The 25,970-nt window shown below is 39.4% G+C and overlaps 1 protein-coding gene across 1 annotated transcript in view; it reads left to right on the forward strand.

Moving 5' to 3' along the window:
• Window positions 1-25,970, forward strand: part of clstn2a (calsyntenin 2a) — a 369,961-nt gene that overhangs the window by 292,873 nt on the left and 51,118 nt on the right. Inside the window, exon 10 of the mRNA XM_057857289.1 lies at window positions 20,305-20,467. Coding sequence (XP_057713272.1) covers window positions 20,305-20,467 — 163 coding nt within the window. The remainder of the gene's footprint in view (window positions 1-20,304; window positions 20,468-25,970) is intronic.

A 25,970-nucleotide genomic window follows, 5' to 3' on the forward strand; every position in this document is an offset into this window, starting at 1 on the left:
ATTTATTTTACATATATTGATGAAGTACAATGCTGCTATGTTAGCAAATGAAGCTAGCGGCAGCCTGGCATAAAAGGAGCTTTTCTGGCTGAAATTCATGTGAATAAATGCTTAAATCCCTGATTTCTTTATCGATATGGACGCAAAACAGTCTCGATCCTTGGTTAAAAGTTAACTATGAGGCTAGTCAGTTACGAAAATTAGCAGCCTCCATGTGTAAACCAAGAAGAAACTTCCTGCGAATAAATGCTTCAATCACGCATGCATAGTTAGAAAAATATAATAATTACCTTGAATCCTCGAACAAATCACTCCTGAGACAATACTTCTTGTTTGTATGTGGTGCAGCTTTCGTAGTTAAATCCAATCATAGTAAATCCAAGCTTAAATCCGACATTAGCGTGTGCGGTCTTCGGCTATTACTAAATGAAGCTCAGCCCCCTCTGATAAGGCGTCGCGCAAAGAATGACGAAGTGACACGTCAATAGTCATGATGTCTCTGGATTAGGTGTAGGATTTCGGGCTGTGGAACAAATTAATGGAATTATAATTAATTCTTTTTGGAAAATCCTGCTCGACATATGCCCATTTCAACTTACAAACCAGGAATAAATTAAATTCATATGTAAAGGTACCACTGTATGTCCAATAAAAAAAAAAAAAAAACAACTCACAGTTAATTGCAAATCAGGCTTTTTTTCATCATTTTCCTCTGAATGTCAATGAGTTTTGTCAGTTTTTTTTTGTTTTATTTACTTATTTTTATACAGTGTAGGCAATGCTTACCTTTGTTTTTATTTCAGGATGCCAGTAAATGCAGCGAATAATTAGTTGTTCCCTTTCATTAGCCACAGTAAAAAAACATATTCACTGCTTCACCAATTCAAACCGTTCTAAATTACTTAAGGAAGTTAGATAATCGATTTAAAAAAAAAAAAAAAAAAAAAAAAGCGTAACCTCGGAAGCGCACACATTATGTGGAACAAAATTTTAAGGGGACACGGGGTCTCTCATTGCACATTTCCAGACGCTGGAAACGTGAGGTGGCTAGAGAGTGAGTGTTCTTGTGTTTTTCTCGAGTCTCTGAGCAAAATGGTAAGTCAAGCACTGCTTTTTGGATCAGAGCTAACGTCATAAAAAAATGATGTGCGGCCCGAAGCAACGCAGGTAAGGTCGAAGAAAAGTGAACGCAGTTTCTTTAAAAAAAAAAAAAAAAAAAATAGCTGCAAACCATTCTTTTTTTTGAGCCAACATGAAGTATGGTTTTACGTTTAAAAATTCAAACGCAATGAAAGATGGTGTTTCAGTGCCATTGACGGCGATAGATGTACAATCTGTTTGAACTGACAGCGATTGTCCGATTTTTAATAAGGCTGATTGATTATTGTGGAGCAAACAACTGCATCATTTGAGGGTTATCTCCAAAACAGTCAACTGTTTAGCTGTAGGCTAACAGCCCTAATGAAGGGGAAGACCTTAGTAAATGTGAACAAAAGCATTTAAAACCAATTATAAGGTTTATTGTTAAATTCAATTAAATTTCAAGTTGACTTAATTTTCAATCCGCAGTTCACTGTAGAGAGGTGCAAAAACGGTAATAATTGTTATGTTTTTAATGATAATGCAAATGCTGCACGTTGTTAATTCAGCGAGCATGTTTGGGTGCCAAAAATATATTCGAGTTTGTGTTCATATTGTTTTTTTTTTTTTTATATTCAGAATTATCCATGTACATATGCTAGCGTACAGAAATTGTACTTATTTCTTATTGTAGAGGTTTGCAGCAGCAGTCTAAATGAGAATCTGCACCCCAAATCTGAGACCGCAGTCTTTGGTCGAAAAAAGGTGAAATGCCCTGTCCGGCTTGGGGAAGAGTTCATGTATTTTGGGGTTCTGTTTATGAGTAAGTGACGGATGGAGACAGGGATCTGGACAGTTGTCTGCAGTGATGTGACTCTGTATCGGTCCGTCATGGTAAAGAAGAAAGTGCTATCTAGGGTTCTCATCTCAACTGTGGTCACGAGCTTCCATTATAGGTTGTTGAGGCTCTCCTTTTGAGATACGGTGAGTGGCTCGTTCATCCATTAGATGCTTGTACACGTTGGATTTGACGCCGGCCCGTTCAAGTCACTCTGCTGTAAAAAATAAACTATTTAACAGAGCGCTGCCGTCAACATTACTCCAAAGCACGGATTTTAACCTCCCTCACAGTTTTTCTTTGATTACTTTAGCAGTGCTATGATTGTTTTAATTTCATGGTAAGACATTTTTTCTTTACTAAAGGGCACCCATGCTCTCGTGATGGGTGATGTTTTAATTCTGGTGATTTTTCTATCTATTCTGACTGTGATGATTTTTGCAGTGGCACGGAAAGTGGGGTGCTGAGGGTGCTGCAGCACCCCCTGGTGTTGGGGAGGGAAAAACGTTTTGGTATATTCCCTTTTTTTGTGTTAGAAATAAATAGATAAATAAAACATTGAAGTAATAGAGTATTTAACTTTAGGGATGGAATATATATGTTGAAAAATGTTTTTTTGTTGTTGTTGTTGTTAATAATATGGTCACCACCTGACACCTTTCTTGCTACCAGGTCACGTTGAATAAGGCGCTATTGGAAAAGTTACCTGTTGACAGAAGAGGTGTTAACATGGCGAAAAAACAGCAAACTTTACAAAAACAGCGAAATTTTATAAAATTCAGTTTTAGGTCTAAAAGAAGGATGATTATGATAATAGTTCTACAGTACCTTGCAAAAGTATTCGGCCCCCTTGAATCTTGCAACCTTTCGCCACATTTCAGGCTTCAAACATAAAGATATGAAATTAAATTTTTTTGTCAAGAATCAACAACAAGTGGGACACAATCGTGAAGTGGAACAACATTTATTGGATAATTTAAACATTTTTAACAAATAAAAAACTGAAAAGTGGGGCGTGCAATATTATTCGGCCCCTTTACTTTCAGTGCAGCAAACTCACTCCAGAAGTTCAGTGAGGATCTCTGAATGATCCAATGTTGTCCTAAATGACCGATGATGATAAATAGAATCCAAATGTGTGTAATCAAGTCTCCGTATAAATGCACCTGCTCTGTGATAGTCTCAGGGTTCTGTTTAAAGTGCAGAGAGCATTATGAAAACCAAGGAACACACCAGGCAGGTCCGAGATACTGTTGTGGAGAAGTTTAAAGCCGGACTTGGATACAAAAAGATTTCCCAAGCTTTAAACATCTCAAGGAGCACTGTGCAAGCCATCATACTGAAATGGAAGGAGCATCAGACCACTGCAAATCTACCAAGACCCGGCCTTCCTTCCAAACTTTCTTCTCAAACAAGGAGAAAACTGAACAGAGATGCAGCCAAGAGGCCCATGATCACTCTGGATGAACTGCAGAGATCTACAGCTGAGGTGGGAGAGTCTGTCCATAGGACAACAATCAGTCGTACACTGCACAAATCTGGCCTTTATGGAAGAGTGGCAAGAAGAAAGCCATTTCTCAAAGATATCCATAAAAAGTCTCGTTTAAAGTTTGCCACAAGCCACCTGGGAGACACACCAAACATGTGGAAGAAAGTGCTCTGGTCAGATGAAACCAAAATTGAACTTTTTGGCCACAATGCAAAACAATATGTTTGGCGTAAAAGCAACACAGCTCATCACCCTGAACACACCATCCCCACTGTCAAACATGGTGGTGGCAGCATCATGGTTTGGGCCTGCTTTTCTTCAGCAGGGACAGGGAAGATGGTTAAAAATGATGGGAAGATGGATGCAGCCAAATACAGGAACATTCTGGAAGAAAACCTGTTGGTATCTGCACAAGACCTGAGACTGGGACGGAGATTTATCTTCCAACAGGACAATGATCCAAAACATAAAGCCAAATCTACAATGGAATGGTTCAAAAATAAACGTATCCAGGTGTTAGAATGGCCAAGTCAAAGTCCAGACCTGAATCCAATCGAGAATCTGTGGAAAGAGCTGAAGACTGCTGTTCACAAACACTCTCCATCCAACCTCATTGAGCTCCAGCTGTTTTGCAAGGAAGAATGGGCAAGAATGTCAGTCTCTCGATGTGCAAAACTGATAGAAACATACCCCAAGCGACTTGCAGCTGTAATTGGAGCAAAAGGTGGCGCTACAAAGTATTAAGGCAAGGGGACCGAATAATATTGCACGCCCCACTTTTCAGTTTTTTATTTGTTAAAAAAGTTTAAATTATCCAATAAATTTTGTTCCACTTCACGATTGTGTCCCACTTGTTGATTCTTGACAAAAAATTGAAATTTTGTATCTTTATGTTTGAAGCCTGAAATGTGGCGAAAGGTTGCAAGGTTCAAGGGGGCTGAATACTTTTGCAAGGCACTGTATCTACCTTTGGTGTCTTCAAATAGGCAAGACTTGCATTGTAGCTATATTATTGTTTGTTGTTGCTGTTGAGCTGCCACCGTGCAGAGCACTGTTGGATATTTGTGTGCAATTAATTTTAGTGTTGTGAAAATGGTGGTGTTAAACTGAGGATTATTGGACCTTTTAGTTCTCCAATGTGTTTGTGTCGTATTCCGCCGTCTAGCAGCACTGATTTGCGTTTTAATACACGGGAGCTTTTATTTCCAATACAAAACACCAACAAATACTCTAGGTCAGGGGTGGGCAATTAATTCCACAAAGGGCCGCAGTGGGTGCGGGTTTTTGTTCATACCCATCATGAGGACAGCCTTTCACCAATCTGGTTTCTTACAAGTGCAATCAGTTGATTGCAGTCAGGTGCTCCTTGTTTCCACTGAAACCTCATTGGTTATACTGTGTGTGCTGAATCAGTTGGAACAAAGAACAGGACCCACTGCGGCCCTCGAGGATCGGTTTGCCCACCCCTGCTCTAGGTGAAATAGAACACTGTCTTTGTAGTAGCCTAATAGTAGTACGTAAACTATCCAGCATGTGTGTGTTGTTGCTGCCATTGTGCACGCCTTGTATTGAGAAAAGGCGCGAGCATGACAAATTTGGACCGAAACAGCTGTTTTTGGATGGAAAACACTTAAAAAGATCCTCAGCAACCCCTGCTGTGAGTGATATCCGGCGCCTCTGGATTTTTGTGTATTTTTTTGGCCTAATAGGGTCATGCAATAAGTTATAGTTCAGTATAATAATAACAGTTCATACAATTAACGTTGTGCTGAGAAAAAAATATATACTTTGTTTCAAGAAAATTCAAGCAGTTAGTCATTAATTGAGTATTCTTTTCATTGGATGCTTTTTTGTTCACACTTGAGAACATTTTTTTAATGACTACTTTTATTTTTACTTGAATAATATTATTTAGCAGTGATGCTACTCTTAATTGAGTAAAATCTTTCACTACTCTACTCACCTCTGGTTATCATCTGCATGTACATGTGAGCAGTGTTACTTCGGTAGCCCTAAATGTGTAGACGAGTAGTACAGTAGAGTGAGTGCCTTAGTGCCATTATGTGTGTTACAAGGACAAGGTCAGTCGGATTTGTGAGGAACGCCAGCGAGAGGTGACTAGCGCATGTCCGAGCTGCCTCTCGCCGTCCTCGTTCCTCTCACACTTAGGAAGGACACTCAATGTCTTCCGCTGCAACTCCATTTAGCTGCATTGATTTTTCAATTGTCACCCTAGAGAGAAGAGGCAGAGAGCCATGAAAGAAAGTTGGCAAAGAGCGGTAAAGAGGAGGCCTCCATTTGCCAAATGGATCGAACGCAGTGAAGGAATGTTTATCGTGATGGAAACCTTTACACGATGCGTCTTGCAAAAAATTTAATTCTGTCTTTTACTGAACGGAGAGGTCAGTCATGCCCGAGGTCAAATATAAATCAAGACCTGGTCTGTTAGTTTTCTTGGTTTAAAGTGCCTATGACAGCAAAAAACATGTTTATTCCATATTTCACGCGGTATTTAATGCTCCTGAATGAAATGGACCACTTAGATGTGTGCAGAGGCGATCGATATATTTATTCAATTTTTTAAAACCCGAAAATGAGTGACTCCCAGCCAGAGTCTGCATTGAGGAAGAAGACAAATTTGACGTCAGCGGTAGAGATCATCGTCACTATAGAGCCATTACTATAGTATGCAGAAGGACTGCAGTTTCAACTGATTTTGCAGATTAATTTTTTTTTTTTTTTTTTTTTTGCATCACGCCAGCTAATGTGCTGCAGGCTTTTGTTGCTGCACAAGGGAAAGGCGTGTGAGCCATTTTGGGTTTCAAAAAGATCCTGTTCACCGCAAAGAATGGGCAAAACAAGTCCAACGACCGTGGGACTATTGGATGGTCGAGGAAGCGAGTAAGCTACGTGTTTTATATTATATCAAATACTGGGATCATGGCACACGTTTTAATAAGGAGGTGGCTTGCATTTTGTGGCTGATAATGTTTCCTGTCCACTGAAAAGGCTGGAGTGGCCGCCTCCCTCGGAAAACGACTGGTGGCTAGTCGCACACCATGGTCGTTTGGCCGATGAGCGCCCGTGTTCGTGCAGCCACGCGCTCTCGTCTGTGGATCTTGATTGTGTAGAGACTTCCACCCCTCTCTGCTTCTTGCCCGCCGAGAGAGCGCTATCCTTGGCTTGGGCTCGGGGAGCCCTGACGTCGGCCGGTTTGTCCACCAAAAATACGCCATTTTCGGCATTCATTCCCCAGCTGCGTCCCTGGCGACGAGCACTACTGCCAGGACCGCAGCAGAGGAACGACGAGGTGAAACTTGCTCGCCGCCGGGGGCTGGCAGATCGGTGAAGGCTGTCTCCCCTGCCGCCGTGTGTGACATGAGTCGGGGTAGCTTTGTGTAATGTTTCGTTTTCCAAAGGTGAGGAAGAGACTTGGAAGAGCTGCAAGGTTCAGGTTAGCATGTAGCATAGCCCTCATACTCCTCTGTTGTTTACACTCTTTCCTTGTCTGCAAGTGCCTGCTGGGAAATAACAAGAGCCGGACTAACTGCGGTGGCATAAAATACCGTTTGGAAGGTTTAAGAAGTCTGCAGTTTTGACCTTTATGCAATAATTTAGCCCTATCGTACTGAATAAATGTGTTTTTAATATTTAATATTCCATTTAACACAAGACTGTTATTTGTCATGACCATACAATTTATTTAGCAATCGGGGAAAAATACTTAGATACGAAGAATATCCTGTAAAAATATTGGAATAGAGAGAAAAAAAACAATGATGATATTTTACAGTATGCTCTAGTCATCAACCTCGTGTTTGTTGTCGTTCTGAATCTTCCTCCTACTCCAAATACAGTGGTACCTCTACACACGAAGTTAATTCGTTCCAGGACCTTGTTTGTAAGTCGAAATGGTCGTATGTCGAGCAGGATTTTCCCATAGGAATACATTATAATTCCATTAATTCGTTCCACAGCCCAAAAACCTACACTAAATCCTTAATAAATACTGCCGGTACTATTACAAATGCAAATTACACATTGCAAAACAAATTATAAGTAAAATATCTGAATAATAATAATAATAAAACGTCCTGTAATAATGTAACGAATCGGGTTCTAATGTGGCGGACGTTTTTTGCTGTAGCTGAACGCACCGCACCCGAGAGCGATGAGCTTGAGGGTTTGACTTTCAATGTTTTCTTGAGAACACCGTCAACTTTGGCGGTCAGGAGGTGTTTTGTGTTGAATAAGTTGTGAAATAAATTACAAAAACGTGACGAAGCTGGCGATGTTACCACAATTATAATTGTCAGCTTAACTTATAAAGACTGGCGAACGATGGTCGGAGGAGGACCATGGAGATGTATTGTTGAGCCAGTTCACGGATGCGCACCCCACGCCCATATTTTTCTATAATTTACATCTCCATTTAGAAGGTAAGGGTCACCTTTTTCCTTGTTTCACCACCTGTACCAACCTTTTTGAAACCTGTGTTGATTTCTCACACAAGAAAATCCGCCGTGCGTTCGTCTGCGGTGCTGTGATTTTCGAGCATGTCGTCGGATGTAGAAACAAATGGCGAGTCAAATTTTACGTCGGATGTCGAAAAGATCGTGTGTCGAAGCGATCGTATGTCGAGGTACCAGTGTACTACTCAAACATATAATGCTGTAGGCCACAGGCTTTCTCTGGATCAACAATATCACTTGAAAGATCCACACCTGAACCAGAATCGCTGAAAAACATTCTTAAAACATTCTTAAATCATTACTCCGCTGCCGTCATCACCCATATGGAGGCGCCAGAGCGCTATAATAACAGGAGGTTCTAAATAGCAGAGTCTAAAACAAGGGTGCCCGAGTACGGTCCTCGAGAGCCCCTATCCAGCTTGTTTTCCATGTCTTCATCCTTTAACACACCTGAATCAAATGATCAGCTACACAGCAAGCTCTGCAGGAGCCTAATAACGATCCTGATGATTTGATTCGGGTGTGCTGGAAGAGAGAGACATGGAAAACAAGCAGGATAGGGGCTCTCGAGGACCGGACTTGGGCACCCCTGGTCTAAAATCTAAGTCAGTCTAAAAATCAAAGTCTTATTTCTCGTCATTTGCGCTTTGCCAAATTGTTGTATATCGTCGAATTGTCTCAAAATATGATTTTCCTTCCAATAATAATGCTATTTAAGAATTTTTTTTCATGGTGTCACAGGCACTTTAAGGGGAAGATATGTTACACTAGAAAATGCATTTTCTGGAGAAATTACGTGAAAATGTTTTGGGCCACTTCCAGTAAATTGTAGGTCACTTCCGATTGATTTCAGGGCATTTTCGAGTCACAGTGTTGTTTTTGGCAGCCTTTTTAATTTTCATCTTAGTCTTTTGGCCAAAATACTTATTAGTCTTAGTCATTTTTTTAGTCATTCCAAAATTATTTAGTCGTTTTTTTAATTCTAATCGACAAAATCGCAGACAAATTTCGTCCAGTTATAGTCGATGATTACTCAAAATGTTTTCTTCTGTAACATTCAAAAGTTTTAGTTGAGAAAATAATTAAATACATAAATAAAGGTTTCCAACAATTTTGAATAACGATTCATAGACAAGCACATATTGTAGCGTCTACAAAGACAACGCCAACTTTTGGATGATAATACACACTCCGCAGGAAAGTTATTTTCAATTAATTAAACCCACTTGGACGCCACAAACTGTATGATATAAGTTGTCCAAAGGTTTAGGACAACACTCGCCAAGATAAATGCTAATGCTAACACTGAGAGTTACATTTAGTAAACAAATGAACAAAACTAAAACTAAAACTAAAGCTAAAACAACAATGTATGTTGTCTCTCGCAAAGATGCAGTAGCGCTGGAAGTCACTTACAGCAGGGGCTGCTGAGGATCTTATTTTCTTTTTCCGATCCAAAAACATCCCTTTCGGTCCAAATTTATCATGCTTGTGCCTTTTCTCCATACAAGGCCTGCACAATGGCAGTACACATGCATGCTGGATAGTTTATGTACTAATACTAGGCTACTACAAAGATAGCGTTCTATTTCACCTATAGTGTGTGTTGTAGTTTTTGTATTGGAAATAAAAGTGCCCGTATATTTTAATGCAAATCCCCGCAGCTCAACCGCGCAATGACACGCAAACGCAGTTGAAAACTAAAAGGTACAACAAGCCTCGGTTTAACGCCACTTTTCACATCACTGAAATAAATAGCACACGAATATCCAACAGCGCTCTGCGCGGCGGCAGCTCAACAGCAACAACAAAGAATAATATGGCTACAAGCTGTTTAAAGTTCTCTGTGGTCTAAATCTGCAGCTTTTACTTATTTAATGGACACATGTTGCAGGACTGCATGAATTTATCTTATCTGTCAAACTTACTCACCAAAGTCAGTGGGCGGGATTAACGTTGATCTAAGTCTAATCGATTGCTGTCGTCTGAAGTCTTTCAAAACATGGCAGCTACGGAGAATTTACTTCAACTTTCTCTGGAGTTGGTGAGAGATATTTTAGACCTTGCTGATCATTTATTATTATTGAAGTTGTTGTCGTCATTTCGTTGCAGCACTTCATGAATTTATGAGCAAACTTGCTGTCAATCGCCCTTCACTTGTTTGATTCGAGTAAAGGAAGTGCCACCAAGTCTTTCAGAATATGTTTACTGGCTCTGCATTGATCATTTATCTTAAATCGACCAGTCTTGGCTTGATGTGCTGGCTAACCAATCGGGTGTTAGTCCCACCCACTGACTTTGATGGGTGGGTTTGAAAACAGAGAGATGGACAAATAGATACTTTATTGATCCCTACAGGGGAAATTCCGGTGTCCTTTAGCAGCACATGGGTAACGACAGTACAAAAAATATGGGGGGAGGACATAAAATAGTCAACATTTACAGGGGTCATTATAAAATTGATAAAATTAATTCATGAAGTTCTTCAACACATGTCCATGAAATAATAAATTAAATAGTCCTTAAGTCCTCCATAGACGTACTCCATGTACAATATGAAATGTCACACATTGTCAACATATGACAGAAACTATGTTGCATTTTGTTTTTAGCTTGTCATCATCATGAAAAAAAACTTTCGTCAACGAAATATTTTTGTCATCGTCAGTGTTGGGAGTAATGCCGTTATATTTATATAGATTTTTTCAGTAACGGGGTAATCTAACTAATTACTTTTTCCGCCGTTACAACGCCGTTACTGTTACTGACGGTCAAAAGCGATGCGTTACTTACTCTGAATAAATTGAAGAAACTACCAGCCGGGTCGAGTCGACTCTCTGCTCTGTTGATTTGTCATCCAAGACTTGGAGTGCGTTCAGGTTCGAGAATAGCGCACGTACTTCTGACTCCAAGCTGTTTGTCCCTGCTCATTCAATTAGACAATGCTTTCCAAAGTTTGGTAACTTTTCTCTGTTTGCTACACCTGATGCTAGCCTCGTTCCCATCTCCCACTGTCAGCCAGCAATAATTCTGCTTCCATCTTGAGGACGGCAGACGCTTTGAAGGTGACGTGAATTGTCGGGAAACGAGCCTACCTAAATGCAGCCCCTCAAGAGATGCGATGGAAGTGATTGTGACTGGCTGAGGGTTAGAGTCATGTGTCGTAGTAAGCCAATCAGAGCCGGTGATTTCACAAGTAAACCGGAACAGCGCGTGCGGCAAACACACACACGCAAAACAGATGCACAGGGTCGGGATGGCAGAGCATTCAGAAGAAAAATTGTCCTTTAAGAGATGGAGATATAGACACTATTTCAAGTTTGTCGAAATTAAAGGAAAGAACCTGCATGTAATGTGTAATTTATGTCCCGGGGCAAAGCTTTTGTCGACATCTGTGGTAAGCAATTCAAATCTGCTGAAGCACCTAACAAGTTAACTACCTGTCTGGTTTTCTCTATTCCACTGACTCGAATACTGCTCAGAAAATTTCAAATTCTTTGACATACAACAAGTTCTTTTTAAAGTAACGGAAATAGTTACTTTCCCTGGTAACTAGTTACTTTTCCTATAGAGTAATTCAGTTACTAACTCAGTTACTTTTTGGAAGAAGTGAGTAATGTAACTAATTACTTTTTTAAAGTAACGTGCCCAACACTGGTCATCGTTGACGAAAACAACGATGCCGAGTCACTTCCTTGTTCGTTCATTTGTACCTCCCTGTCAAAAGGGAATCGAGGTCTAGCACCGTCAATGGCACCGAAACACGGTCAATCAATGCCAGCCATTTCAGGTCAAATGGATTTAATGTCTAATACTCTGAATTTTAACAGTTTTGGAAAAAGAACAAACATGAGTCTGCATCGAACTTTTAATCTTTGCAGCTGTTAAATACAAGATGGGACTAAATAATGAGCTTCAATCTACCCAAGCACTTTCACATTCAATAGTCTCGAACTCCAGCGCCGAAGCAATCCATCCCATCTGTTTGGAAACAATGCCACGCTTCCAATCAGCACGACGCAGCACAGCAGAAAGAGCACTTTGCGAGCAGGTAGATAAAGCAAATAAGTGAAGACGCTTTGCGCGCGAGGGCGCAGGATTCTTTTTTTGACCACTCCCAACATTTTTTCACGGTAATTGAACCCAGACATATGCGGCAATGATCAATTCAATGAAATCTGCAATTGCTTTCATGGGAGCCAAATTGGAACACTTATCACAACATGCGATGGTATCGCACTGTGTTAATTGTGCTTCCAAACAGCTGCCAGTTCTAATAAATGTTCCTTTCTGCTGGCGAGAGGAAGAATAGGCCTTAAGATTGTATTTTTCAGCTTTTTAGTAAGTTTAATCCATTCACCACCACTGACGGCGATAGACGTTGGATCCGTTTGAACACAAAGTCTTGGCAATCGCAGCCCATGAGTTAATGTATTGTAGTAATTGTATTACTACACAAACTTCCATGGCTCACCATCCATATTTTTTGGAGTGGTTCTTCAGTTTTTCATGGTTATGCGGTTTTTTCAAATTATGTTTGCGTTTCTGGCATTTTTCACATCTTCTTTATTCTTTCCATCAGTTTTTCACATTTTTATTATTATTATTTTTTAATGCCTTAATCAGCCAACTCATTTGAAATGGGACTCTAATCCTCCCAGTCAAAATAGATTGGATATCTAGCGTCGTCAATAGTAGCCGATGAGCTAAGATATTGTAGTTTTTGTATTATTACCCCAAACTTCCATAGCTCATTATCCATATTTTTTGGGCTGGTTTTTCAGTTTTTAGAGATTTTTTTTTTTTTTTTTTTTTTTTTGGTTCTTTTTTTCAGTTTTCACGTTTTTATGCCGTTTTTCATATATATGGCGGAAAACACTCAACAACAACAAGTTCCGCTCTGAGACCCCCAATTTGGCCAAATTTCAAAATTGTCCTATAGGCATGCTTGATACATCATTGGAAAGTGTAAAATCTTAATTTTCTGGGGGAAGAAAAATTTTCAACGGGAGGGCATTTAAAAAAAAGTTTTTAAACAGCAAAAACCCTAACTAGAGGTGACAGCATGAGAGCATAATTAAAGACGCCATGATTTGAACAAGATATTATCGCGTACTTACTTCGGAAATACTATTAATAATAATTAATAATTAAATAATATTTTTTAAATTTTTGATTGAAGTGATTTTTCTTTTGTAAATATATATTTTTTTGTTTGACGCAACTTATTTTTTGATTGCATAATAAAGACACAAATGTCCTAGCCAAATTGTGGTCCAAACGCAAAATTGCATGACTTCAATCAAAAATGTTGTTTCAATCAAAAAATACTTGACTCAAAAAAAAATAAAAATTTCAATCAAAAAAAAAAAAGTTTTCAAATATATTTTTTTGACTTTCAAATTTATTTTTGCATTCAAACACATTTTTTTGATTGAAGTGACTTTTACTTCGATTGAAAATACTGTATATATTTTGATTGAAGCAACTTTTTATTTGATTGAAGCAACTTTTTTTTTTGATTGAATAATAAAGACACAAATCTACCTCCATATTTCCCAGCCTCCCCACCCCCGTGTGCGTTTTTGTTTTTGCCTGCAGTGTTTTTTTTGTTCTTTTTCATAGTTTATGCATTTTTTTGTTTGTTTCCCTGCTTTATGCATTTAAACTGGGAGGACTGGCTGTGATTGCTCATCTTTACATGCCGTAGACGGCACTATACTGTACTTCCAAACCATTTTGAATGGGAGCGGTTAAACAGATTAGACATCTATCGCAATCAAGTGCAATTAAAAATGTATATGATCAAGCCAAAAGAGTGCAACATGCATTTTTCCTTCATGGTTATAATCAGTATAACACATTTTTAAAAAATCAAATAATGTTAATGAGATACTCAACTACACTGATTGTTGAGTCAGAGGGAAGAATAATCAGATAGGATATACTACTTGGCCGAGCCAACTCGGTGCTCATTTCCAAAGGCACTCATCCAGACAGCCTTTAAAAACCAATTAATTCTACTTGTCTAGTCAAGTGCACATCTAAACTGTGAATGTGCACGACTTCCTAAGATAAAAAGCACTGAGGAACAGCTCTCCATGTTTATGTACATACCTATTCGGAAAGTAGGCTTATATGACTTTCTTTACATTTATTTTTAGAGTGCAATTCATATCAAATGAACATTTCTTTTACCTACGAGTAGAATCCCAGAATTAGAGTAAGGGGTTTCTGTCCATAAAGACATGGAAAAACTTACCCATGCATTCATTTTTAGTAGACTGGATTAATGCAAGCATCACGGTGCTGAGTGGTTCGCATGTCTGCCTCATGGTTCTGAGATCAAGGGCTCAATCCTGAGCTCCGACCTTCCTATGTGGAGTTTGCATGTTCTACAAGTGCCTGCGTAGGTTTTCTCTGGGTACTCAGATTTCCTGGCTGATATGTTAGCTGGAATAGGCTCCAGCACCCCCGGGACCCTTGTGAGGATAAGCAGCTCGGAAGATGAATGAATGATCCTATGATGGCGAGGTTACCCAAATTTCTGCGTAAGTCGGAATTAACCTTTTAACTCATTTGTTCCCAAAAACGTTTAAATACGTTCTATTTTTAATCGTTTCAGTGTCCCAAAGACGAATATATATACGTCTTTTACGTTTTTTTTTTTTTCCCCAAAAAGACATCTCTGGGTCGTGATTCAATTTAGCTTCAAAGCACAAAGCTGAAAATCCATTTCAAAGCAATAAAACCGGCCACTGGAGGGCAGTAGCGCATTTTGTAAGACCCGCAACCCGATTCAACGGCAACGAACGGCCAAGCCGCACGGCCAGACGCCGGCGGAAGACGACTGAATGGATGCCAGGCGGCGGACGACCTAGCAGAACAACCAGTAGGACGCCCGGGATGCCAGGCGCTGCACGACCGAGCAGAACGACCGGGACCACTAGTGCAGCGGACGATGCTTTTGAGTCCGTGCTGCTCGCGAGCAGAGCCCGCAGAGAAAAAAATACATCTCTATGAGACAGACAGCGATGAGGGAAAAGTTTAAACGGCTGTCGCGGCCAGAACAGCATCATCTTTCAGTTAGTTATGTGTAAATAAATTGTTACTTTGCTATCAAAAGCTCTATTTGTCTTGTTGTTTGTCTTATTTTGTAAATGGAAAACATTATTCAGATGTTTGGGATGTAACTAAAGCAAAAAATAGCTGTGTATAAGTCAAAGTTACGTTTGAAATGTATGCTTTCACAAAAAGCTCAATTTCTCGGTTTTTTTCATCAGAAATTGGAAAATTGCTCAAACTAAGCTATTTTCTAATGCTGATTTCTAAAGAATGGAAAAATATATGAATTAACTTTTTTTCTGCTGAAAGAAGAGAGCCTAATCTTTCTTTTGGTGGGTTCCATGTTTATATAGCAATAGAACAGAATTTTCTGTGGGCCTTGCAAAATCAGTCAAAATCTAGTAAAACGGCTGGGAGCGAAGGGCCTTGCTCCAGTGAAAATGGCTGGGAGTGAATGAGTTTAGTAAGTACCCCTAAATACCCTCTAAATCTCAAAATCACTATCCAAAAACATGTATTATACATCATTGTACTGACCGTGCCAAGACGTTGGAACTAAGTCCTAGGTAGACAGCAAGCTAAACTCTGAAATGGCGATGTCAGACGTCTGTGGGGTTTGCTGACTTCAGCTGCTCATGACATCAACACTTGCAGAATGAAACTAAAATAAAAATGAAATTAAATAGATTTTATCTTTCATAACAGCAATTCAAAGTTGCATTTATAACTAGCTGCTGATACAGCAATAACAATCCAAACAAACGATTAGCATGTATCAGTTAGCGTCTGCACATCATTAAAAACATATTATCTCATAAACTCAGCCCAAATATTCGACCACAATTGAAAACGTAAAAACATATAAAACAAAAAGTGTTTTATACAGGTGTTGCCTCTGTGGAAGCCTCACATGCAACAAATGTGCGCGCAGGCTTGCAGCTGTAATCTTTCCCCTCTCTCACTCAAATGCGGGACTTCTTCGCGGGAGCAAATTTGCTCTTCTTTGAGTGTGCAAATATGTTCTTCTTCATGTGTACAAGTGTCTTACTCGCGTGCGTGAGTACGACCTGCTCTACACTTCCTGCACCAAAATAAAAGCATCCATCACAAAACAAAAGTCAGCATTGTCCAAAAAAACCCCAAAAAAACCGCCTGGAAACAAAATGGCGGACGAGACTCCGGCGCTGTAAAGTTGAAATCATGTAAGTCGGGTACGTTGTAACCCAGGGACTACAGTACCTGTACACCGGTCATGAAATCATTAAGGACAGACTATACGATGTTACATGTAATTCGTACTGCTAACATTAAAACACCTAACGGCCTTGGACCAAAGCACTTTACTATCCAACAATAACTCAAGTGCTAATATACTCCTCCAAACACAATACAAATGGACACTGATTAGCATAATCTCTAACTAGCTTTGTGCTCCATGCTAAGTCATAACGTCTCATCAGCAATGAAAACAAACAATACAGTTGGCTTCATTGACTCTACTCTGACGGAGGCACTCTGGATCTAACAACACAAAAGACAATCTAACTCTCGACACTTTATAAGATTTATTCAGCAGCCCAACCTCAGCAGTGAACTCTCTCTCTCTTGTTCTATTCACTACACCCCCTCATATTACACACAAAAAAGGACCCAAACGGAACTGCTCATAGCTGCCAGCAAAAATCGATTATAGAATTTCGTGGCAACTAATTTATCGATTTAATCGATTTGTTGTTGCAGCCTCATTTGGGACACTCAAAAAACACCTCTCCATGCTAAGCTAAACGATTACTCGATGTGCATTTGTGTGGAAATGTAGTTCACATATAACAAAATAAAAAACAAGAAACGATTCACTTTCTGTTCGAGACCAGCAATACTCGTCTATTATAATTTCCTCAACTCTTTCAAATAGGAAAAGTAGCTGTTTTCTTGTGCAACATTGAAAAATGATCTCTCAGGGTGCAAACAATTAAAAAAACGTGCGGCATTTGCCAAGGCCCACAGCTTGTCAAAAGGATGGATGCTGGAAAAGTGGCAAAAGGTGGATTTTTTAGACTAATCTTCCATTAAATTACACCAAAGTCGCCGCAAATATTGCAGGAGACATACTGGAGCCTGCATGGATCCGAGATTTACTCAGAAAACAGTGAAGTTTGGTGGTGGCAAAATCATGGTCTGGGGTTACATCCAGTATGGGATTGTGCGAGAGATCTGCAGGGTGGAAGGCAACATAAATAGTCTGAAATATCAACAAATCTTCCATAAAAAGGGACAAATTCTGCAGCAGGATCGTGCTCCATCACATACTTCAATCTCTACCTCTAAGTTCCTCAAGGCAAAGAAGACCAAGATCCTCCAGGACTGGCCAGCCCAGTCACCAGACATGAACATCATTGAGCATGTCTGGGGTAGGATGAAAAAGGAAGCATGGAAGACGAAACCCAAGAATGTTCATCTGGGAGGATGCAAGACTGCTTTCTTTGATGTTCCTGATAACTTCATCAACAAATTGTATGAATCCTTGCTGAACCGCATGGATGCAGTCCTTCAAGCCCATGGAAGTCATACAAAATATTATATTTGGATCTCACAGCACCACTACTTAATTCACTTATGTTATGTAACATATATTTTATTTGAAGTACATTTTTTTGTCCAATTTTCACACTACTTTCTGTAGGCGACGAAACTTTTGTCTTGCCAAAATTTGACCTTTATGTCTTCAGTAAATGATACACCTTTTTTTAGTGAAACAAATATATTTTTGTCCATTCAGTATCATTTGGGAGGGTCTTAGCTTTCATATGAGCCATTTTTTAAACCAATTGAATAAATAAAAGTCAGGTTATTAGCAATTTGTTCCTACAAAATGGATAAGCGACAAGACTTTTGTCAGGGACTGTAAATGCATTGGTGCTTTGGACTTGTAGATATGCTTCCTGGAGTCCACCTGCTTTTCACTTCCTGACAGTGTCTACGTCAGGTGCACTGCTGGCCAAAAGTATTGGCACCTCTTCAATTCTGTCAGATAATACTCAATTTTTCCCAGAAAATGATTGCATTTACAAATGCTTTGGTAGTAATATCTTCATTATTTTGCTTGCAATGAAAAAACACAAAAGAGAATGAAAAAACAAAAAAATCAGTATCGTTTTACACAAAACCCCGGACAAAAGTATTGGCCTCCTCAGCCTAATAATTGGGAGCACAACCTTTAGACCAGTGGACTCCCAACTATTCCACATAGGGCCGCAGTGGGTGCAGGATTTCACTGCAACAAACAAGACCACACCTTTTCACCAATCTGGTGTTTTATAAGTGTAATCAGTTGATTGCAGTCAGGTGCTGCTTGTTTTGGTAGAAATCACATTGGTTAAAAGGTCTGTGCTTGATCGGTATGAACAAAAACCAGGACCCACAGCGGCCCTCGAGGACCGGTTTGGAGACCCCTGCTTTAGACAAAATAACTGCAAACAACCGCTTCCAGTATCCATCAATAAGTTTCTTACAATGTTTTGCTGGAATTTTAGACCATTCTTCTTTGGCCAACTGCTCCAGGTGAGTTTTTGAAGGGTGCCTTCTCCAAACTGCCATTTTCAGATGTCTCCACAGGTGTTCTATTGGATTCAGGTCTGGACTCATTGCTGGCCAATTTACAAGTCTCCATAGTTTTCTCTAAAACCATTTTCTAGTGCTTTTTGAAGTGTGTTTTGGGGCATTGTCCTGCTGGAAGACCCATGACCTCTGAGGGAGACCCAACTTTCTCACACTGGGCCCTACATCATGCTGCAAATTTTGTCAGTTGTCCTCAGACTTCATAATGCCATGCACACGGTCAAGCAGTCCAGTGCCAGAGGCAACAAAGCAACCCCAAAACTTCAGGGAACCTCCACCATGTTTGACTGTGGGGATCGTGTTCTTTTCTTTGAAAGCCTCGTCTTTTTTTCCCTGTAATCTTTATGTTAATGCCTTTTCCCAAAAAGCTCTTTTTTGTATCATGTGACCAGAGAAGATTTTTCCAAAACGTTTTTGGCTTTCTCAGGTAAGTTTTGGCAAACTCCAGCCTGGCTTTTTTATGTCTCTGGATCAGAAGTGGGGTCTTCCTGAGTAACCTACCATAAAGTCCCTTTTCATTCAGACGCCGACAGATAGTATGGGTTGACACTGTTTTGCCCTCGGACTGCAGGACAGCTTGAACTTGTTTGGATGTTAGTCGAAGTTCTTTATCCACCATGCGCACAATCTTTGTTGAAATTTCTCGTCAATTTTTCTTTTCCGTCCACATCTAGGGAGGTTAGCCACAGTGCCATGGGCTTTACACTTATTGATAACACTGCGCACGACAGACACAGGAACATTCAGGTCTTTGGAAATGGACTTGTAGCCTTGAGATTGCCCGTGCTTTCTCACAATTTTGCTTCTCAAGTTCTCAGACAGTTTTTTGGTCTTTTTTCTTTTCTCCATGCTCAATGTAGTACACACAAGGACACAGGACAGAGGTTGAGTCAACTTTAATCTATTTTAACTGGCTGCAAGTGTGATTTACTTATTGCCACCACCTGTTATGTGCCACAGTTAAGTAACAGTCCGGCCCATTTTTGGAGTTTTGTGGGAAATGATAATGATTTTTTTTTTTCTTCAATTCTCTTTAGTGTTTTTTCATTGCAAGCAAAATATATAAAGATATTACTACCAAAGCATTTGTAATTGCAATCATTTTCTGGGAGAAATTGAGAAATTATCTGACAGAATTGCAGGGGTGCCAATACTTTTGGCCAGCAGTGTATGTGGTTCCTCCCGTTTTCCGCTACCTGTGGTCCGCTTTACGCACTGTGCTGCTGCTATTGTGAAAAAGCCTTTACTTTTCAAATCTGCAATGTATAACTTCTGCTGCCTCCATAGCTTATTTTTATTCTGTAAATATACTCTAAATTTCTGTTGCTCTCCCCAAATGAAAGAGTATACGATTGAACTGAGTGATCCTTGCTACGCCCAGCTAGTCCTAATTTGGGATGCAAACACCCGTGCAGTGAAACGCTGCTGCGGCAGCCGTTGTTGTGACACCTTTCAAGATGGAGACTGTCAGTCCCTTCAAAAAGCCTATGAAAGCCTCATTTTATGTGATTTCACAGCCGTCTTAGGCATTTACCATATGTTCTGTATGATTTTAATGAGCAGCTCATTAGCTGTCAGCGGCAATCATGCACGTGCAGAATTTCCTCCGTGATCCTGAAGTGAAGAAAGCACTCCAAACAGACCATAATTGTTTTTTTTTTAAACATATAGTCATGTTGAAACAAACATCTTTGTTGCCTAGTGACGGACTCCTTCTTATTTTTTCTCCTTCCGTTCCGCAGATCTGTGACAAAGAGTGGCACTATTATGTGATCAATGTGGAGTTTCCAGCTGTGACTCTCTTTGTGGATGGAGTGACCTATGAACCCTACCTGGTGACAGACGATTGGCCAATCCATGCCTCCGAAATCGATACGCAGCTGACTTTGGGCGCCTGCTGGCAAGGTGGGAGTGGGTGTTTGATTGCCTTTTTCATTTTTGTCTTGCTTTACTTGATACTGTATTTTGCCTTACGAACATTTATAAATATTTAATCCATTGGCTGCCATTGGAGGCGCTACAGGTTTGTAAGTGCCCCAAAACAAACATGAAGTGATCTGTAATATCCCGGAAACCAACAGGAAGTGACAAATGCACTGAAATGCTTCAAATCAAAAGGAAATGATCCAAAATGTACATGCACTGACCCCGAAATGTCCCGGATTCATTTTAAACTGACATGGAAATGTCCAAAACCAACCAGAATTCCCCCAAATCAACAAGAAGTAACACAAAATGTACATGAAATTACCTGGGAATGCCCCAAAATCAGTAACTGACCAGTTAGTGCCCCAAAACCAACTTGAAGTGACCCGGAAATGCCCCAAAATCATCGGAAACTGACCTGCAAGTGCCCCAAAACCAGCAGAAAGTAACCCAAAAAATGTACATGAAATTACCTCGGAATGCCCCCAGTAACTGACAGGTAATTGCACCAAAACAAACAGAAAGTGATCTTTAACTGCCATTAAACCAACAGGAAGTGACAACTGCATGGAAATTGACCTGAAAATACATTAAATCAATAGAAAATGATCCAAAATGTACAAGTAGTGATCCCAGAATGTCCTAGAAACATCAGAAACGGACCTATGAGTGCTCAAAACTAACCGGACTGCCCCAAAGTCAACAAGAAGTAACCAAAAATGTACATGAAGTGATCCTGGAATACCCCAAAATAATCAGAAACTGACATGCAAGTGTCAAAAACCAACAGGAAATGACCCGGAAATTCACCATATTAAACAGAAAGTGACATTATCAATTAAGTAAATCAGAAATGATGCAAAATTTACAGGAAGTGACCCCTGGATGCCCCTACATGTACAGGAAGTCACCTGTAAGTACCCTAAAATCAATAAGGAAGTGATCCACAGCAATAGACATCCAATTCATTTTAAATTGTGAGACTTCGCTGTGAATACAGTGTATCACAAAAGTGAGTACACCCCTCGCATTTCTGCAGATATTTATATATATATATCTTTTCATGGGACAACACTGACAAAATGACACTTTGACACAATGAAAAGTAGTCTTTGTGCAGCTTATATAATAGAGTTACTTTATTTTACCCTCAAAATAACTCAAAATATAGCCATTAATATCTAAACCCCTGGCAACAAAAGTGAGCACACCCACCCCTTTGAAAAAACGTACATCCCTAAATGTCCAAATTGAGTACTGCTTGTCATTTTCCCTCCAATGCTGTCAGCATTGCTGCAGAGATTGAAGAGGTGGGGGGAGGTGGGGGGGCGGGTCAGCCAGTTAGTGCTCAGACCATACGCCACACTCTACATCAAATTGGTGTGCATGGCTGTCACCCCAGGAGGAATCCTCTTCTGGAGAAAGCCCGCAAACAAGAAAGCCCGCAAACAGTTTGCTGAAGACATGTCAACAAAGCACATGGTTTACTGGAACCATGTCCTATGGTCTGATGAGACGGGCAGGCTTTCTTGTGTACCATCTTCAGAAGAGGTTTCCTCCTTGGGTGACAGCCATGCACACCAATTTGATGTAGAGTGCGGCGTATGGTCTGAGCACTAACAGGTTGACCCCCTCCTCTTCAATCTCTGCAGCAATGCTGACAGCACTCCTGTAACGATGCAGAGTCCGCATTACTGCAGACGCTGCACCGATCCGCCTGTCAATCTCACACTCCCTCCTACCCTCATTCGTGAACAAGACCCCAAGATATGCTAGGATTAATTGACTAATTAATGAGCAAAGGAATTGATAATCATTTGGATAGATGGTGAATCGTTTCGAGACATTATTGACCTAAAATTGTCCAAATACTCTTTTGTGCCTCTTAATGAGGCTGACCTTAAATTGTAGAAACGGGAAAAATGCTACTTCTGAATTTAAAAAATGATGATAATAATAAATAAAAAGCTCATAAAATATAATTGCAGATTATTAAGGCGACTAGCGTTTAAATGTTGCAAATGTGCAACGCTTGCCCTGATAGGGTTTATACAAAACATTTTCATATTTCGTTTGGATTTTTATGGATTGTTATTTATATATACATTTTTAAGTAAAAAAACAACAACAAAAACAAATATGAACGAAAAAAGGGTAGGGGACTGTTAACATTTTTCTGAACTAAAGATGATGAAGAACAAAAAGTTAAAAGTTATTTTTAGAATATGCTATTTTTTGTAATTAATCTGAAATACAACATTCTTGTTTTCTTTATATATGTATATATATATATATATATATATATATATATATATATATATATATATATATATAAGCTTTTTTTGATTAAAAAAACAAAAAACTATTTGCTGTTTTTTTATGTAAAAAAAATTGTTAAAAATGTTGAAAATAAATTAAAAAAGAATATTTAGACTAGAGAAAAATTAGCTTGCGTAACTTGAAATATCAAGTTAAGCAAGCTTATTATAAGCTTATAATGATATAATAATTATTATAATTTTAAAATTACCTATAAAATGAAATGTTTGTAAAATGTGATCGATCGATATATCGATCTATCGATCTGCAGAATATCTTATTTAAGTAAGCAGATGGTATTGTATATATTTATAGTAACTTAGCAGAAAATTTTAAGTCAATAGAATTTAAAGCGTGAAGTAAGCAGAAGTTATGGTAAGTAAGCAAAAATGTAAATGTATATAATTCATTGATGTTGAGTTGAGCTAACATTTCAAGTTAGGTCAACCCAACATCTGAAGTTCTGCTTACGTAGAAATATAAGTTTGGCCTCAAAACCCGATAATTCAAGTTAGCACATCTCATTTAATCATGAGTTACGTTGACTCAAAAAACTATTTACTGACGATGTATGTTTTATTTTTTACATTGTACTATTACAGTTTTCTCAATTGTCTTAGTATGGAATGGAAGTTCTCAAAACAGTTTGTGCATTTCTCAAAACACGTCGCTCAAATAGCAAAACAACATGGATGACCTGCAAAAGCCAGTTTTTTGTGCAAAATTCTTAGTCCATCACTCAAAATTGAATTTCTGTGTCAATGAACATGTCGGTGATGTCAGGATGAAAAGTCCATGCTTCATTGTGTACAGACAAGACAGTCAAATTGCTTTGTCATGCTTTTTATATAACAGTTACTCTGGTGGAAGGCCCTTTTGCTGAAGATGGTTTACGTAAGTTTTGATGAAAATTGTTAGTAAGTTACACCTTTGTGCATGGGAGATGACTGGACAAAGATTCAGTTTACACTTGTACTGTTTCTACAATGTCTTGACAGACCGTGTCATTGCGAGACAGAGAGCAAAAGACATCACTGAGTATCACAAAGGAAGAAAAGCATAAAAGCAAAATTAGAAATGTGAACATAAGACAATCGGCTCAACTAAACTTCGAGTGCTGTCGGGATTTCTTCCCCATTCTTTCTACACATCTTGACGTTCCTCACTGTTGGGCCACAAATTTTCATCCACGGATGTCCTCTCTTGCTATACAGCGTGGAGATAATCTTCTTCAATGCCTTACCCAGCCTCTGCAGGCATTCTCTGTGGTGTCACTGCATGCTACATTCATGGCATCCAGAAGAGTCATCTGAGTGTGAGACTGGCGATCAAACATTTGCTATCTCTTTGTGGAGAAAAATTCTTCTATGGGATTGAGGAATCGGGAGTATGTTGGGAGGAACTCCATTACCATTCTGTTGCGGTTTGCAAACCATTCCCTGATTATGTTGGAGTGGTGAAAATTCACTTGCCCAAACTATTAAAAATTTTGGCAGGTTCTCCCCAATCTGATCCCTCTCATGTTCAGGAAGGAGGTCCCTGTAGAGTGTGTCTAAAAAATTGAAACAACATTCTGTGTTGTAAGGCCCCATGAGAGGAATATGGGTGAGCACACTATTTTCTGCATTGAGAGCACCCATGTTTATGTTCCCTCTCCTTTGGCATGGCAAATTGATCGTAGCTCTGTGGCCAAAGATTCACCTGGTAACAATTTACTAATTCAAGACAGATTTACAAAATAAGTAATACAAATGCTTAGAAATAAGTACACATATGTTGTCATACACTGACAACATGTTCATCCATTTTGCATGCAAAGACATAAGAAATGAACTCATGACTAAATGTTGTGGATGGTGAGACCACTCAATGGAGACCCATGATAATCCATTTCGACCGTCATGACAAATGCATCTGATACAGTGGAATGTAAAAGTATCTGAACCTTTTGGAATTTCTCACATTTCTGCGTTAAATCACCATCAAATGTGATCTGATATTTGTCAAAATCACACAGATGAAAAAAACAGAGTCTGCTTTAACTAAACTACCCCAATCATATATAGGTTTTCATATTTTAATGAGGATAGTATGCAAACAATAATAGAAGAAAAAAAAGTAAGTAAAACATCACATTTAATATCCCCCACCCCACCTTGACAGCAATAACTTCAACCAGACGCTACCTGTAGCTGCAGTTCAGTCTGGCACATCGATCAGGACTAATCTTAGCCCATTCTTCTTTACAAAACTGCTGTAGTTCAGTCATATTCCTGGGATGTTTGCCATGAATCGCTGTCTTTAGCCACAGCATCTTAATGGGGTTCAAATCCGGACTTTGACTTGAAAACTCCAGAACATGTATTTTGTTCTTCTGAAACCATTCTGAAGTTGATTTACTTCTATGTTTTGTCTTGTTGCGGCATCCATCCTCTTTTTAGTTTCAACTGTCTAACAAAAGGCCTGAGGTTTTCCTGCAAACTGATAAACTTTTGAATTCATTCTTCCATTAATGATAGCAAGTTTTCCAGGCCCTGAGGCAGCAAAACAGCCCCAAATCATGATGCTCGCTCCACCATGCTTCACGGTGGGGCTGAGGTGTTGATGTTGGTGAGCTGTTCCATTTTTCCTCCACACATGACATTGTGTGTTACTCCTAAACAATTCAACCTTGGTTTCATTAGGTCACAAAATATTTTGCCAAAACTTCTGCGGAGTGTCCAAGTGCCTTTTTGTGAACATTAAACGAGCAACAATGGGTTTTTTTAGACAGCAGTGGCTTCCTCCGCCCTTCAATGAACACCATTCTTGGCCATAGTTTACATATAGTTGATGTGTGCACAGAGATATTGAACTGTGCCAGTGATTTCTAAGTCTTTAGCAGACACTCCAGGGTTCTTTTTACCTCTCTGAGTATTCTGCGCCAAACTCTTGGCGTCATCTTTGGTGGACGGCCACACCTTGAGGGAGAAACAACAGTGCCAAACTCTCTCTATTTGTAGACAACTTCTCTGACTGTGGATTGATGAACATCCAGACTTTTAAAGATGGTTTTGTATCCTTTCCTAGCTTTATCCAAATCAACAATCCTTGATCGCAGGTCTTCAGGCAGCTAATTTTGACCGAGCCATGATGCATATCAGACAATGCTTCTCATCAAGAC

The sequence above is a fragment of the Corythoichthys intestinalis genome, chromosome 14 (genome assembly GCF_030265065.1).
Source record: "Corythoichthys intestinalis isolate RoL2023-P3 chromosome 14, ASM3026506v1, whole genome shotgun sequence".
In the NCBI taxonomy this organism is placed as follows: Eukaryota; Metazoa; Chordata; class Actinopteri; order Syngnathiformes; family Syngnathidae; genus Corythoichthys; species Corythoichthys intestinalis.